Raw genomic sequence first — 14816 nt, forward strand, 5'->3', positions numbered from 1 at the left:
AGTCATATTTTGGTTGCCTTGGATTTGGTTTAATTTTCCTCAGCTTTAGCTTGAATTTGCATATGAGTAGTTGGTGGTCTGTTCCACAATCAGCTCAGCTATTCTGGAAAAATTGGAAAGCCTATCCAGGCTGGGCTCACACAGTGATTGGCCGGAGCTGAGGGGGCATCGACCTCTTTTAACATGGCACCCCTTAGTCATTTCTCTGAGCATCCCCCTTTGGCTCACATCCCTCATAACAGTATCAGCCTCGTCACGGAGTGTCAGAATCTTGAGAATCTGACTTTGCCATTAGAACTCACACTCAGACCAGGCACAGAACAGATAGGAGTGGTGCATTCTGTCTGCCTTGACCTCTGCAGAACGTCAAGTGCCACTAGGAGACTAGAAGGGGAGATAAGCAGCTTTGGGCTAGGATATGGAATCCTGGGCCTTGGAATATGTTCTGCCACTGACCCATTTTACAGCTGGAGACACTGAGGCCCAGAAAGAACAGGAGTGCTATCTGCCCTTAAACAATGAGGGACATCAGAGGCTGGAACCTAATCCCAAATGTTTTGCTAGAGAGAGATCACCTGCTTCTCTGCTGGGGAAAAGGGCTGCTTAGTTTTGAGCTGGTAGGAGTGGGTGGAATGAGAGATGGCCATGCCTTTAGCCAGAGCCTAAAATTAGTGGCTGGAAAACATTTGGCCTCAGCTCAGCAAAAAAGAGGTGCCATGACTCTAGGGGGCTGCTAAGGAGGAGGGAGACAGCCTAGCTCCCCAGCACCACATGAAATGAGAGCCAAATGTGTTAAAATCACATTCTTTACTGACATTTATGACTCATTTGGCTGCCAACCCCAGGAAGGTCCTATTTTGCTTCCTTGAAGGCTCAGCTTGAAGGATTGGTAGATGGGGAGGGACCTCAAGGCCATCTCCTCTGAGATGTTCCTGGGTACCTGGCCTGATGTTTTTCTGAGAACCGTACTGACAGTATGCGAGGTCTGGGCTTTGGGGTCTGGGCTCTGCTTGGTGTACTCAGCCCTGTAATGAAACAAAAGCCTTGGCCAGCCCAGGTTTGAGATGCAATTTGATTTTTTTTTTTTTGGCTGTTTGACCTTGGCCAAGTCATATCTCCAAATGCCTCCTAATTGTGCCATGTTCTAATTGTCCTAATTGGGGCCATCCTTACTTCTCCCCTGCAACTGACCGTCTGTCTTCCACCTTTGTCCTCCTCTAATACATTCTCCATAACTGGGAGGCTCCCTTAAGATGCAAATGTGACATCTGATCCTGTCACATACCTGTTTCAGACCTTGCTGTGACTGTCACTGAGCATAAGGGCCAAGTCCCTCACTGCTGCCCACCTCATCTCACACTTGCTCCCCTCCCTTTCTCTGAGCTGCAGTGGCTCTTTACCCAGGCAGTTTCCTCTTTCTTCCCTCCACCTGGTTATCTCCTGAGCCTCCTTCAGATCATGGCTCGTGGTCACCTCCTCCAGAAAGCCTTCCCTGCCTTTCTAGGCTAAGCCAGGCATTTTCCCCAACAGCCTCACCTTCCTTTTTGCTAGAGCACAGAGCCCTGTTTGCAATTTGTCTGGAACGTATGGAGCACTGTTGTTACATGTCCACATGATCATTGGATCGCTGTCCAGGTCCCCCACGAGGCTGTGCATTTGGTGCGCTGGGTTTGTCTTGCTCACTACCTTATCCTCCAGCAATTTTGGAGTAGTTTCTGGCATATACTCAAAAATGTTTACTGAATAAAGGTCAAATAAACACCCTCTTGCTCTGAAGCCATGCAGTCATAGGCGAAACTTCTAGATCCCTCATGTCTAGCATGGGTCTCCCAGGCAGCCGTGACGCACATCTTAGGAGCAGCTGGAGTCACCATGGTGGGCAGCTGGTGTGACTGGGAGAAGAGTGGAGTGACGCTTACTGGGCATCTTCGTCCCTTCTCTGGCTCCGATGCCGTCAAGACCCAGCAGAGTGAGCCCTAAGCCTGGCATCAACTTGCTTAGTGAACTTGGATAAGTCCTGGTGCCTTCCTGGGTCTCAGTTTCCTCATCTGGGAAGTGGAGATAGTAATAGTATCCCCTTCAGTTTTTGCTGTGAAGAACAGACACATTGATATATATCTATAATTGAGCACAGTCTGACATATAGTTGGCACTCAATAAATGTGCTATTACCATTATTTGGGGAGCTCTGTCAGGAGAGGAAGACCTGGGATGAGATGGATTGACACAGTGATGTGACAGTGGGGACAGGTGAGGTTTGGGTCAGGTTCAGTCAGAGCTATTGTTCACAGGGTCACTATGAGTCCTAGTCAACTCAATGGCACATAACAATAACAACAACTGGTGGCCTTGTGGTAAGAAGTAGCACTGCCAACTCAAAAGTTCATGGTTCGAATCCACCAGTACTCTGAGGGAGAATGATAGGCAGTCTCCTCCTGTGTGATGATTTGCCTCTGAAAACCCGCTGGAGGGTCAGTTATGTATTGGTTCAAACTCAATGATACACAACAACAACAACATTGTCATTATTAACCACACTATGTAAGGTCCCTTTAGACCTCAGGAGCAGAGATGGCTCAGCTGGTGTGGAAGGTCCTGCTTCTTCCCATCTCCTCCTCCTCCTTTTTCTCCTCCTCCCTGGTGCATCCACAGCCCCACCCCATCCACCCAGCAGAGGTCCACAGGACCTGGCCTACGTTGGTGGCCACAGCTCTAGTCCCGGCAGGGGTCGGTTCCTGGAAGGAGGTGCGCAAGCGCAAGTGAGGGGGAGCCTCTGGAAGCTGCTGTGTTTTTGGCCCAGAGCTGTGAGGGGGAGTGAGGAGGGGCGAGAACACACACGCGGAAACGCGGAGACCGACAGATGGAGGAGCTGAGGATGTGAGAGACGCAGACAGACAAGAGAGCCCCAGAGTCAGAGAGGAGGAGCAGGCAGGGGAGGACGGCCGGGAAACTGGCACATGAGCCATGAGCTGAGCAACCGCCCAGCAGATGGACCAAGTAGCTGTGGAACTGACAGACAGACAGACAGACCAGTGGGCCAACCCAGCATCTCACAGACAGACCAAAAAGCAGATCCAGTAGCCAGGGAGGAAGCTAGGCTTCCCCAGCATCCAAGGGACAGGCAGATAGATGTTCCTGGCCTCCAGAGACAGACAGACATGCTGGCCCAGGATCCCAGGGTCAAAGTGACAAAGAGACACAGGTAAGCATAGATAGTATCCAGAGATAAACAGTGTGACCTGTGGTCATAAATGGACTGACTGACAAAGTAACTAAGAAACGGATAAATAGGCTGGCCCTGTATTCAAGGCATATGTGACAGACTGGCCTGAACAACAGGCTTATCTGGGCTGTGGATGTCCAGTCTAAGGGCCAGACCTGACCAGTCTGAATAGAAGCTGATGCCCTAGCAGACACCTTGACCCTGTGCCAGAGCCTCAGGGGACACGGCATGAGGATGAAGAACAGGACAGACAGATAACCAGATGCTGGCCCAGCTCGTCTTGACCTCTGTTGCATTTCCCCTCTACCTCCAAGAATACACTCTTCCTCTTTCTAGATAGTTGTACTTCTCTAAGCACAAGATTGGAAGTCAGGAAACTAGTTCCAAATCTGGCTTCTGAATACTTCTGTTTTCTCATCTGTAAAATGGGAGTGGTAGAAAGCTGAGGTGGCTGATTCAAGGCCCGGCTTACATTGAGTTTCATTCAGTGTATATCTAATAACTTGTTAGAGGAGAGGAAGCCTAATCAGGCTGCAGTAGTATCAGGGAAGACTTCCTGGAGGAGGAGGAGGACCAAGACTGTGCCAGAAAGGGTGAGAAGAGCCTGCAGATATTCTGGTTTTGTGCAAGCCCAGGCAGATAAGCCCCAAGACCTCTCAAATCAGTTAAGACAAACACACATCACATGCATGAATGTGCACATACACACAAACACACACACCCTGCTTTTTTTCTTTACACAAATATTTATTGAGCACCTGCTACATGCAGTGAAGCCAGGGGCATAGCGGTGTCCTTACCACCAGAGAGGTAGACTAGAACATAAACGTGTCATTTAACATATAAAATCGTTTCAGTGTCTAGGAAGAAGAAATTAAGAGCAGGTGATGGGATGGAGGAGTGTGATTGGTGAAGATAGAGGCTGGGGTGGTGGCCTTGGAGGCATCTCTGAAAAGGTGGCATGTGAGCTGAGGAGCTGGCCACGGGAGAGCTGGAGGTGAGTGATCCAGACAGAACAAGGCAAATGCAAAGTTCTTGAGTTGGGAACCCTCTAGGCCAGGTTCGAGCACCCACTGGTGCATTTGGCATGTTGAGAGGCCAGTGGGCCAGAGGTTTAAGATGGCATGAGTGAAATAGTCCGGGCTAGTAGTCAGGGTTAGATGGCCTAGGACTTTGAAGCCAAGGGGAGACTTTAGGGCTGAGTGCAAGTGTGATGTGAGGATGTTGGAAGAAGTTTCTAAGAAGGGGAATGACATCTGACAGGCTTTAGGACTATCCCACTGCCGTGTGGTAAGCAGGCTGGAGGGGGCACAAGTGGACACAGGAAGCTCAGGGAGGGAGCTGGTGCAATTGTCCAGCTAAGAAGCCGCTGTGGTCTGACCAGTATGGTGTTAGTAGAATGGATGGATTAAGCATGAATTTTGAAGAAAGCAGATCTATTTCCTCCTCATTGAGTCTGGGCTCCTTTCCCTGAGACTGGGAGACTTTTCTATGGGAGGTGAAGGCCCCATGCATAGTGAAAACCAACTTCTTTCAAATTCCTTCCAAATAGAGTAGCATAAGGTAGGCTTCCTGGAGGAGGTTTCAAGAGAGGATGCTTGGTGGTCAGGAGGAGCCATAAGTCTCGAGCCCAGAGTCTCTTCCACCTCTATGTGCACTTCCCTCGACGCTTTATGTACTATTTGCAAACCCATCACCTCATTCGGTGCTCACGGTATGGAGGTAAATGAGACTCAGAGAAAAGACCCCAAACCACTGCAGCCAGGACAGAGCTGGGAGACAAACGCACCAGCTCAGTGTATTGCCAGCTCTCCTCTCTCATCTTGCCCCCCACCCCGTGGCAGTGCATCTTATAGAAGGGGAAACTGAGGCCCAGGGAAGTCAGGTGGCTTGTCCCAGGCAGAGCTGTTTCAAGACCTTTGTGGGTTTTACATCCATCAAACATATTAAAATGCAGCAACATCAAACATCAAATGTAAATTATATATAATCAGATAAAAGCCAAATTGCAATTGACTGGCTGACATCATGTTCTGTTTTGCAGACATTTAATTAAACATTTATTAATTTTGAATCTGCAGTTTTTCTCTATGCTTTGGAGCCAATTTTTTTTTCACCCAGGCTCAAACATTTTCTGAGGCCCATGAAAATCTCACAGGCCCCTGGCAGCCAGCCCCGAGTGCCAACTGGGCAGAGCAGCCGCGGCGTTGGCCCTGTTGCCAAAAGAGGCTGAGAGGGGACTGAGCCAGGCCTTTCATGCTCTGACTGCGTCATGATCTCTTCTCTCTACACTCCCTGCTGACCCTTGTTCTTGGAACTCAGGGTCCTCCCTTCTTCCTGGCTCCCACTACTCTCCTGGGCCCCCACTATCTCTGGGTTATGCGAGCCCTTTGTCTGGAGCTGGGATGCTGGGAGCTGGCAGAGGAGGGGGCTGAGTGGGCGGGGATGTGGAGAGGCCTTGTCAGGTCGTGATGGATGCTGGCCGGCCGGGGCCTCCCTCATGCTGACCCAGGCCTGGAAACAGATGGTCTTCCAGCCCGAGAGAAACTTCAGGGTGTCTTCCTCCCCCCAACTCCCCAGGCCTCTTCAAGTTGGACCAGCTGGTCTCTCCTTCCTGTTCGAAGCCAGAGCCACAGGAATGGGGAAGGGAGTGGAGGGGGCTGGTTGGAGGCTGGGAAAATGGTTCATGTTCTGTCCCTCGCCCTCAGAAGCTCTGGGAGGAGCATCTTGGCCTCGCCCCAGCTGCCCACACCTGCCCTGCTCCCCACCACCCTGCTCTCTGCCTCTCCTGATCCCCTGCCTTAGATGAGCCTGCCTGTCATTTTGAGCCTGGACCAGACCCCAGCCTCCCCTGGCATTCCTCCAAGCCAGCCTCCAGCGCTAGCTTTCCAAGCCACCAAGCTGATCGCATAACCCTTGATTCCAGGATAAAATTCTGATTTGGAATAAAATCTGAACTCCTTAGCCCAGAATTTTATGCCCTTTATAACTTCTGCTTCTTATACCACTGACCACTAACACCCTCCCCTTCAGGGGCATTAAACCACTGCCTCCCAACCCCACTCCCTCTGCCTTCACGTCAGTTCATAAGGATCCTATAGCACCATCCCTTTAAAAGGCTCTATGTCCTTATGCCTCTTTGCCTTTGCATCAACTGCACCTTTTACCAGGAATGCCCTTAAACTGTGCTTTCAAATCCCCATCTATGCTTTGAAACCAAGTTCAAATGTGTCTTCCTCCAGGAAGCCTTCCTTGACGCCCTTCCCCAAGGTAGATTCCACAGCATCTGGTAGGATCTGTCTCAGCTCTTACCTTGTCTCTCTCCCATGAGCCTGTGAGATACTGAACGACACAGGGCCTGGCAATAGAGCAAGTTTTCAAAATGTGCCTGCTGCATGAATGGATGATCCCAGCCTTCAACCTCTGGCTGTAACGATCAGCCAGGAAGGCAGAGACAAATTTTTGCTCATCCAAAGAAAAACAATGCAGCCTTGAGCCTGCTCAGAGAGGAAGGTCTGACCCTGGAGATAGTGGCGCCCTGGGAAGCTTGTGAACATAGCATATACACAATGGATCTGTCGAAGGAACCCAAGCCCTGGCTGGGAGAGTTGGGCTGAATGGCCTTCATGTTTTCTGAATCAGATTCCGGAGGAGCAGCCCCTTTTCCATGCTGCCATCAACCCCATATGGAGACAGTGTTGTCTAGAGGATGTGTCTATATCTTCTATCATCCATTAGTGCCTCAAGGAATGGAGAAACCATAACACAAAAAAACCCACCTTGCTGTGGAGTTGATTCTGATCCCTGGTGACCCTGTGTACCCTCTAGGGTTTTCTTGGCTGCAGTCTTTTTATGGTGAGATTGCCCAGCTTTTCCACAGCACTGCACTTCAAACTGTCAACATTCAGGTTAGTGGTTGAGCCTGAAATTGTTGGCGCCAGCTAGGGACATAATACGATGTTTCTGGCCACCTTTAGTGGAGAGTTTGGGCCCCAAACCTTGTCTTTAGAAGGATCTCCAGAGTCTTCAAGTGCATCCCTTTCATTGTAGGGGAGAAACTGGCCCAGAGAGGGTTACACAGCTGCCGGGAGCTGGTACCCATTCACCAGTCCTGAACACCATTCCAGGAAGTCCTCACATTGGTTAACACCACCAGTAGTTTATTATCCATCCCTTTGGCGCACCTGAGCATAGACCTCAAAATGCTCACATCTCCGATTGCAGATTCAGGCTACAAGGTCTCTGAGGCTGTGTTAGGAATGTTTTGCCTTGTTTCCCAGGGAGCTCACATTTGGAGGAGTTAAAAAAAAAGAGCATACCTTTCCCATGAATCGGAGCATTTGAGGGAGCTGAGACTGGGGAGGTCTGTGGCTGCCATGACCAAGGATCGAACACTCAGCAAGAACCCAGGACAGAGGCAGGGACTGAGAGCCAGAGACTGTGTGGACGTGTCCTATCCAGTATGGTCACTGCATTTTAGTTTACTAAATAGCTTTTCATGCATTTCATCTTCATAACCACCTCGGCAGAGATTCATTGACTGGGGCTCTTAGAGAGTAATTGTCTTGCTCAAGGTCACATAGTAAATTAGAAGCAAAGTCAGGATTTGAACATAGGACCTTAGAATCCCTTTCACATTACCTACAGGACTGTCAGTATTCCATGTACACATTTATTCTGCTGCCATGGATTCAATGCTTACTGTGTGCTAAGCACTAGAGTACAGCTGTGGTTCAGCAGTCGGGCCTACTCATTCTCATGCAGCTCACAGTGTTGCTGGGGGAGATGGCTGAATTCATAAGAAGGCAGTTAGAAGCCACTGTGACAAGTTCTAGTTGATTGGGAAGCCTTGGAGAGGCCTCTACACCAGCAGGGAACCCAAACAGAACCAGTTGCCACTGTGTCTATCCTAACTCATGGTAACTCCATGTATTGTAGACAAGAAGTACATTTCAGAAACAGATGGCCAGGCCTTTCTTCCTCAGCGCTGCTGAATGAGTTCAAACTACCAAGCTTTAGGTTAGTAGCGGAATGCAAGCCATTTCTATCACTTATGGACCTCACTGCTCTGCAGTCCCTTCTGGTTCATGGGGGCCCCTTGTGTGGCAGAGCCCTTGGGAGGATTTTCATTGCAGTGACCTGTCAGAAGCAGACAACCAGGCCTTTTCTTTGAAGGCATTTCTGGATAAGTCAGAACCTTTCGGTTGGCAGCCCAGAGCTTACCCCTTTATACCACACAAGGACACCTCCAGCTGGAAAGGCAGTAAGCAGAGGTTTCCTGGAAGAAGTCAAATAGAAAAGCTGAGATCTATCCAGGTTTGGGGCTGAGGGGGGGCTGGAGGACGGCGCAGTGTGTTCCAGGTGGAGAAACAGCAGGCGCTCAGTGGCTGAGGCCAGGAAGTTCACTGGGAGAAGTGACAAGAGGTGACGTGGCAAAGGTTCGTGCACCAGAGGAGGTGTCTATGAGCAGCTTGTCTGTGTCCTGCAGCGTAAACAGGGCACCCTGAGGTGGGATGTGGGAGCAGGCCAGGAAGCTGCTGCAGGCCACGGGATTGTCTCTGAAGGATAGTCCCTCCAGAAGCGGGGTGCAGGAAGCGCTGTGTGAGCAGCATTTGGTGGCTAACAAAGGGCCACCATGGTGTGTAATGAATAGTGAGTGTGGCCCCTGAGGTCTGGCGGCCTAGGTCTGAATTTTTATTCCACCGCTTCCTAGATGTGTGGCCTTGAACAAGGGGCATGACTTTCTGTGTCTGTCATCTATGTTGTTACATGTCATAGAGTTGATTTTTTTACTCCGAGTGACGCCGTATGATAGGTTAGAAATGCCCCATAGGGTTCTCTTAGCTGTAGTCTTTACAGATGGGAACTCTGGTGGTTGAGGGGTAAGGAATTGGGCTGCCAATTCAAAGGTACATGGTTTGAGTCCGCCAGGTGCTCTGCAGGAGAAATATGGGCAATCTCCTCCCATGTGATTAACTGCTTCTGAAAACCCATTAGAGGGTCAATTATGGATCAGGTACAACTTGACAGTACATAACAACAACAACAACAACAACAACAACACTCTTTACAGAAGCCAATCACCAAGTCTTTCTCCCTTGGAGAATCTGGGGTGGGGATGGGCTGTGTTTCAAAACACCAACCTTTTAATCAGCAACCCAACACTTAACCATGGCACCACTAGAAGAGCTTCTTTCCCTCACCTATAAAATGAGGGTAATGATAAGTCAATGGAGGCAGCACAGAAGAAATGTCTGGCTGTGAACTTCTGAAAAATTATGTTTGAAAATCCTGTGGATCACATTTCTGCTCTGATGCACATTTGTCTCCCTAAGTTCCTGACTACTGGACAACTGCTTTCTCACTGACTTGTCACCTCAGCGCACTGTAAGGCATCAAGAACCCTGCAAAACAATGCAGCGACCCCCTCCCCTCCCCTTCATGATCACGCTGATGCCATATTAAGGGTTTACTGCGTGCTAGTTGGTTTTTTCATTATTGTTTGGGGGGGGGGTGCGAGCGCACTAGGTTTTTGGTGTGTTTTTTTCTCTCTTTTAATTTTATTAATTTTAATGAACATTTACAGAGATTTTGGATTTCCATTCATTCATTTTTGCATTTTTCTCCCTGCCCACCCTTCCCCCCCCAGTTCACTCTTCTCTTTGAAAAGTGTAAAAAATAGTGGCAAGGACCTGCAACTACAATCCCAGAGGCGCACGGTTCGAATCCACCAGATGCTCTGCTGGGGAAGGAGGGACAATTTCCTCCTGTACCAGTCAGATCTGATTTGACGGTACACTCACACAAAAATAATAATTAAAAAAAAAGTGTAAAAAAATTCTTTTCATTGGTATATAAACCCTTCCCCTCCCCCCACTACACTCCACTATGCAGCCTTCATTCTGGACTCTTGTCATGACCATAATACCCAATCATATATCGCTTTTAAACTGTTCTCTCCCTCATCTGTTTCAATGCATACATAATTTATTACACTCCCATAATAATATACATAATTTATCCAATTTTTCTATCTCATCCCAACCCTGATGTTGGTCCTGTTCTACAACAGTGGCACTGTGCAGTATTTGTCCTTTTGTGACTGAGATATGTCACTCAGCATAATATCCTCCAGGGTCACCCATTTTGAATAATATTGCATGAGTTCCTTGTTTTTCAATGCAGCATAGTATTCCATTGTGTGAATATACCACAGCTTCTCTATCCATTCATTTGTTGATGGGCACTTGGGTTGTTTCCAACTCCTTGCTATTGTGAACAAAGACACAATAAACATGGGTGTGCACATATCTGCTTGGATGTCAGTTCTGGTTTCTTTTGGGTATATTCCCAGTAGTGGAATTGCTGGGTCAAATGGTATTTCTATTTGCAACTTTTTGAGAAAGCATCATACTGCCTTCCAGAGTGGTTGCACCATTTTACACTCCCGTCATCCATGAATAAGGAGGGTTCCAATTTCCCCGCAACCTCGCCAGCATTTGTTGTTTGCCACTTTGTTAAATTTTGCTATTCTGACTGAGGTGAGATGATATCTCATAGTTGTTTTGATTTGCATCTCTCTTAGAGCTAGAGATTTTGAACATTTCTTCATGTGCTTGTTGGCCATCTGAATGTCTTCCTTGGTGAAGTGACTTCATATCCTGTGCCCATTTTTCAATTGGATTATTTAGCTTTATCTTGTTTTGGTGGCTAGGTTGTTTTTTGTTCTTTTTTTTTTTTTCAATGAACCCATTCAGCTCTCCCAACAACAGCCCCATGAGATGGTCTTCTCAGCGCTCTCATTTTACAGCTCAGGGAACAGGCTGGGGCAGCCAGTGACTCGCTCAGGGCCTCTAAGCGTTGGGGGCATGGCGCGCAGCAGGCGAGGGCGCAGAGTCTGAGCGCTGCGTGTCTCCCGCAGGTACCTGCACGCGCTCTACCTGGGGCTGCAGAGCCGCTGGCGCGGGGAGCGGCTGCAGCGCCACTTCTACTGGCGGATGCTGTTCGAGAGCGCCGACGTGAGCATGCTGCGCCTGCTGGAGACCTTCCTGCGCAGCGCGCCGCAGCTCGTGCTGCAGCTCAGCCTCATCGTCCACCGCAGCTACAGCGAGGGCGACAGCTTCAGCAACGCGCTGCAGCAGCTGCCGGGTGAGCCCCGCCCCTCCGCCTCTCTGCCCCCAGGCTCCAGAGATGTGGGGCCCCAGCTGATGGCGCCCTCACCTTCAATGTCAGGAGCCACCTGGCCTTTCCGCCCCTTGCCACTTTTCAGGGCGCCAGGGAGCTCCCTCCTGCCATATGGCATCCTTCTCCATTGCCTGGGCAGAAGTGGTGACATTGCTGCCACATCCTGAGAGGACCTTTCCTGGACCCATCTACTCCTCAGGTCCTGCAGCTAACCCCCTGCTCTGTCCATTCCCCAAACAGTCCAGATCTCAGACTGCATCTTCTGAGGACCCCTCTACTTCCAGCCATTTCCAGAACACCTGACCACTTGCTTTTGTGAGCTGCCTAGGGGCCCCTCCCAGGTCCACTCCTGATCTCTATGCACACCCCACCAGGCCTTGCACACCCCACTTGGCCCCTTCCTTAATGCTGCCAAAACAGACCCATCCCATCAGTGTCAGGAAAACCAAACCCTGGTCTCCTTTGAGCTGTGTGCTCCCCCCTGCCCCCCAGCATTGGAGAGGGTTGTGAAGTTAATTGTGTTCTGAAAGGTTCTGTCACCATCTGTAGGTCCTGAGGGGATTCCTGGCCCAAGATATGGGACAGTATTGGAACCCTTTCCACTCTTCTCCCTGTCCCAACCCCCACGTCAGATTATGAATTTCCCTACACACACACAATCACACACACGAGCCGTGCATCCTAGTCACTGATGCCTTGTAACAGTCCCCTGCTAGTTCCTCCGTGCTCTAGTAATCACTCCCCCTTCACCTCCTCTTTACTCTCAGGGTCCTGAACCCCAATTTCCCCTTCCCTCCCACCAGGGCCCCTGAACTCTAGTCCAGATTAGAGACCCAGGCTGGCCTCTGTGTAGAACACGCCATCACCTCTCACCCTCATAGGCCCAACCCCTCAGCTCTGTCCTTGTTCTTGAAGACTGCCTGACAAACACCCTCCCCACGCCCCCTGCTGATCCAGAGATGCTTCCCTCTCCCCAGACCCCAACCCAGACCCTCCCCTAACCCAGCCCGCCCTGCCCCTGCCCTGTCTCTACAGTCTTCTCCACCTTCGCCTCGCTCCTGTCCCTGGCCTGGACACTGGCCTCCTACCAGAAGGTGCTCCGGGACTCACGAGATGACAAGCGACCACTGTCCTACAAGGGCGCCGTGGTCCAGGTGCTGTGGCACCTGTTCACCATCGCGGCTCGTGGCCTGGCCTTCGCGCTCTTCGCCAGTGTCTACAAGCTCTACTTTGGCATCTTCATTGTGGCCCACTGGTGCATCATGACCTTCTGGGTCATCCAGGGAGAGACGGACTTCTGCATGTCCAAGTGGGAGGAGATCATCTACAACATGGTGGTGGGCATCATCTACATCTTCTGTTGGTTTAACGTCAAGGAGGGCCGCAGCCGTCGCCGCATGGCGCTCTATTACTGCATTGTGATGCTGGAGAACGCTGCACTCACCGGCTTCTGGTACTCCAGCCGCAACTTTGCCACCGACTTCCGCTCGCTCATCTTGGTCTGTGTGGTGGCCTCCAGCTTCGCGCTGGGCATTTTCTTCATGTGTGTCTACTACTGCCTCCTGCACCCCAATGGGCCCATGCTAGCCCCCCAGTCGCCTGGCTGCATTTTCCCAGAGGCCCCAGGGCCCTGTAGTCCACCAGCTGACACTGTCACAAGCCCCCCAAGGTCCCTGCCAAGGACTACAGGCTCAGAGCGGGATGGGGCTTCGGTGGGGGGTGAGCGGGCTGGGACCCCCACACCTCCTGTCTTCCAGGTGCGTCCTGGCTTACCTGGCACACCGGTAGCCCGCACCCTGCGGACAGAGGGGCCTGTGATTAGGATTGACCTGCCCCGGAAGAAGTACCCAGCTTGGGACGCTCATTTTATTGACCGGAGGCTCCGAAAGACCATTCTGGCGCTGGAGGCCTCCTCGCCTGCCACGCCCCGGTTACAGTACCGGAGCATGGGCACCTCCCCGGAACTGCTGGAGTATGAGACCACGGTGTAGGCCAGCCTTCTCTCTAGAAGGAACAGGCTGGTGGATCCCACATTGAGCACAGTGTTGAGCCCCGGATTCCAGGGCCTCCAGGATGAGGGGGAGTAGATAGATCTAATGATCTACTTGTAGGGGTCCCCCTCCACCGGGTCTTTCAGAGGAGGGGAAGCCTTGTGGGGGCCCCAGCCCTAGGCTCCCTTTCAGCCCTGTGGCCCACCCCCATCAGCTCCCCTGAACCAGGGCCCAGGGAGTCAACTGGTGCTACTCTTCATGAGCTCCCCACTCTCATGGTGGCCTCCATGCCAAGTTGCCTGGTACTGGGGACCCCACACCCTCTCCTGTGCCTGGCTTTCCCCCCATGTTCGCCTTGGTGGACCCAGTTAGAGAAAGGGTATTGGCTGAAATTTGTGGGGGATGGACTGTTTCTGTGGAGGGAGGAGCACTCTGAGGAGGATAGCGGAGGCCGTGGATTACGTGGGGTGAGTTTAGAACACCTGCGCATGGGGTTGGCACAGTTCCTATGGGGTCTGAGGTCTGAAGCTTGGGAAAGAGGGGAACTGAAGGAGGGAGCTGGGTGGGTTAGGGAATTGGGGGTACTGACAGTGCTGGAGATGGACAGGAGAAAGAACACGAGACATCTGAGGGGTCCAGGTGGTAGGCAGAAGCATGAAGAGGTTGAAGATTTGGGGGTGAGGGAATGCGTGACCCAGAGCATCAGAGATGTTCTAAAGGTGAGCTTTGGGAGACAGCCTTTGTTGTGGGCTCTGTGATAGGTGATACTCTCACCACCTCAGGTGAACCGTTTCCAAGAGCCATTCCTTGTTCTAGATGAGTGTCTAGAACACCTCTCCTGGGTAAAGGTCTTGAACCCTCAACAGACAAAATGTCCTAGGAAGATTCTCTGTCCGGTTCAATTAGAATTGAAGTCTAGCACAGTTAGCAAGGGGATCTGTTCTAGAGAGACACGTTTAGTTCCAGATAAAATTCTAGAACATGTTAATGACAAAATGTCCTAGGGAATCACTCTTGGATTTGAGTTCTCTTAAGAAAGATGAGGACACTGGAGCCCTTGCTGTTCCTGAGTGGGGACCCTAGTTCCTGCCATAGTGGGCGGGAGTCCAGTCAGCTCTAGAATGGAATATCCTGGAAATGGATACTCCAGTTCTAGACCGAGAGGTTTCTGGGAGTTTTAGGCCCCTGTCCACCTTAGTCCACAGCTCTTTTCCCAGGAGAAAATTATCCTTAAAACTCATAAGGCATTTCAGCTGCCAACTGTTTTCCAGCTGCAAAGAATTAGCACGAGGCCGTGACATGCACCCTGGCTCGCTGCCATCTGCACATGTGGCTCCCTAGGACGGCATCTGGGAAACAGAATTGTTTTGCCTCAAATAAACCGACTCCCCAGGACCTGTAGTCCATTCCCATGGTCG

The 14816-nt window shown here is 50.8% G+C and overlaps 1 protein-coding gene across 1 annotated transcript in view; it reads left to right on the forward strand.

The window, feature by feature from the left end:
• Window positions 1–13398, forward strand: part of XKR7 (XK, Kell blood group complex subunit-related family, member 7) — a 27349-nt gene extending 13951 nt beyond the window's left edge. The window contains exons 3-4 of the mRNA XM_006881686.1: window positions 11145–11371; window positions 12443–13398. Coding sequence (XP_006881748.1) covers window positions 11145–11371; window positions 12443–13398 — 1183 coding nt within the window. The remainder of the gene's footprint in view (window positions 1–11144; window positions 11372–12442) is intronic.
• Window positions 13399–14816: the final 1418 nt, after the last annotated feature.

This window comes from Elephantulus edwardii, unplaced genomic scaffold (genome assembly GCF_000299155.1).
Source record: "Elephantulus edwardii isolate Elephantulus edwardi_28Jun2011 unplaced genomic scaffold, EleEdw1.0 scaffold00015, whole genome shotgun sequence".
Lineage (NCBI taxonomy): Eukaryota > Metazoa > Chordata > Mammalia > Macroscelidea > Macroscelididae > Elephantulus > Elephantulus edwardii.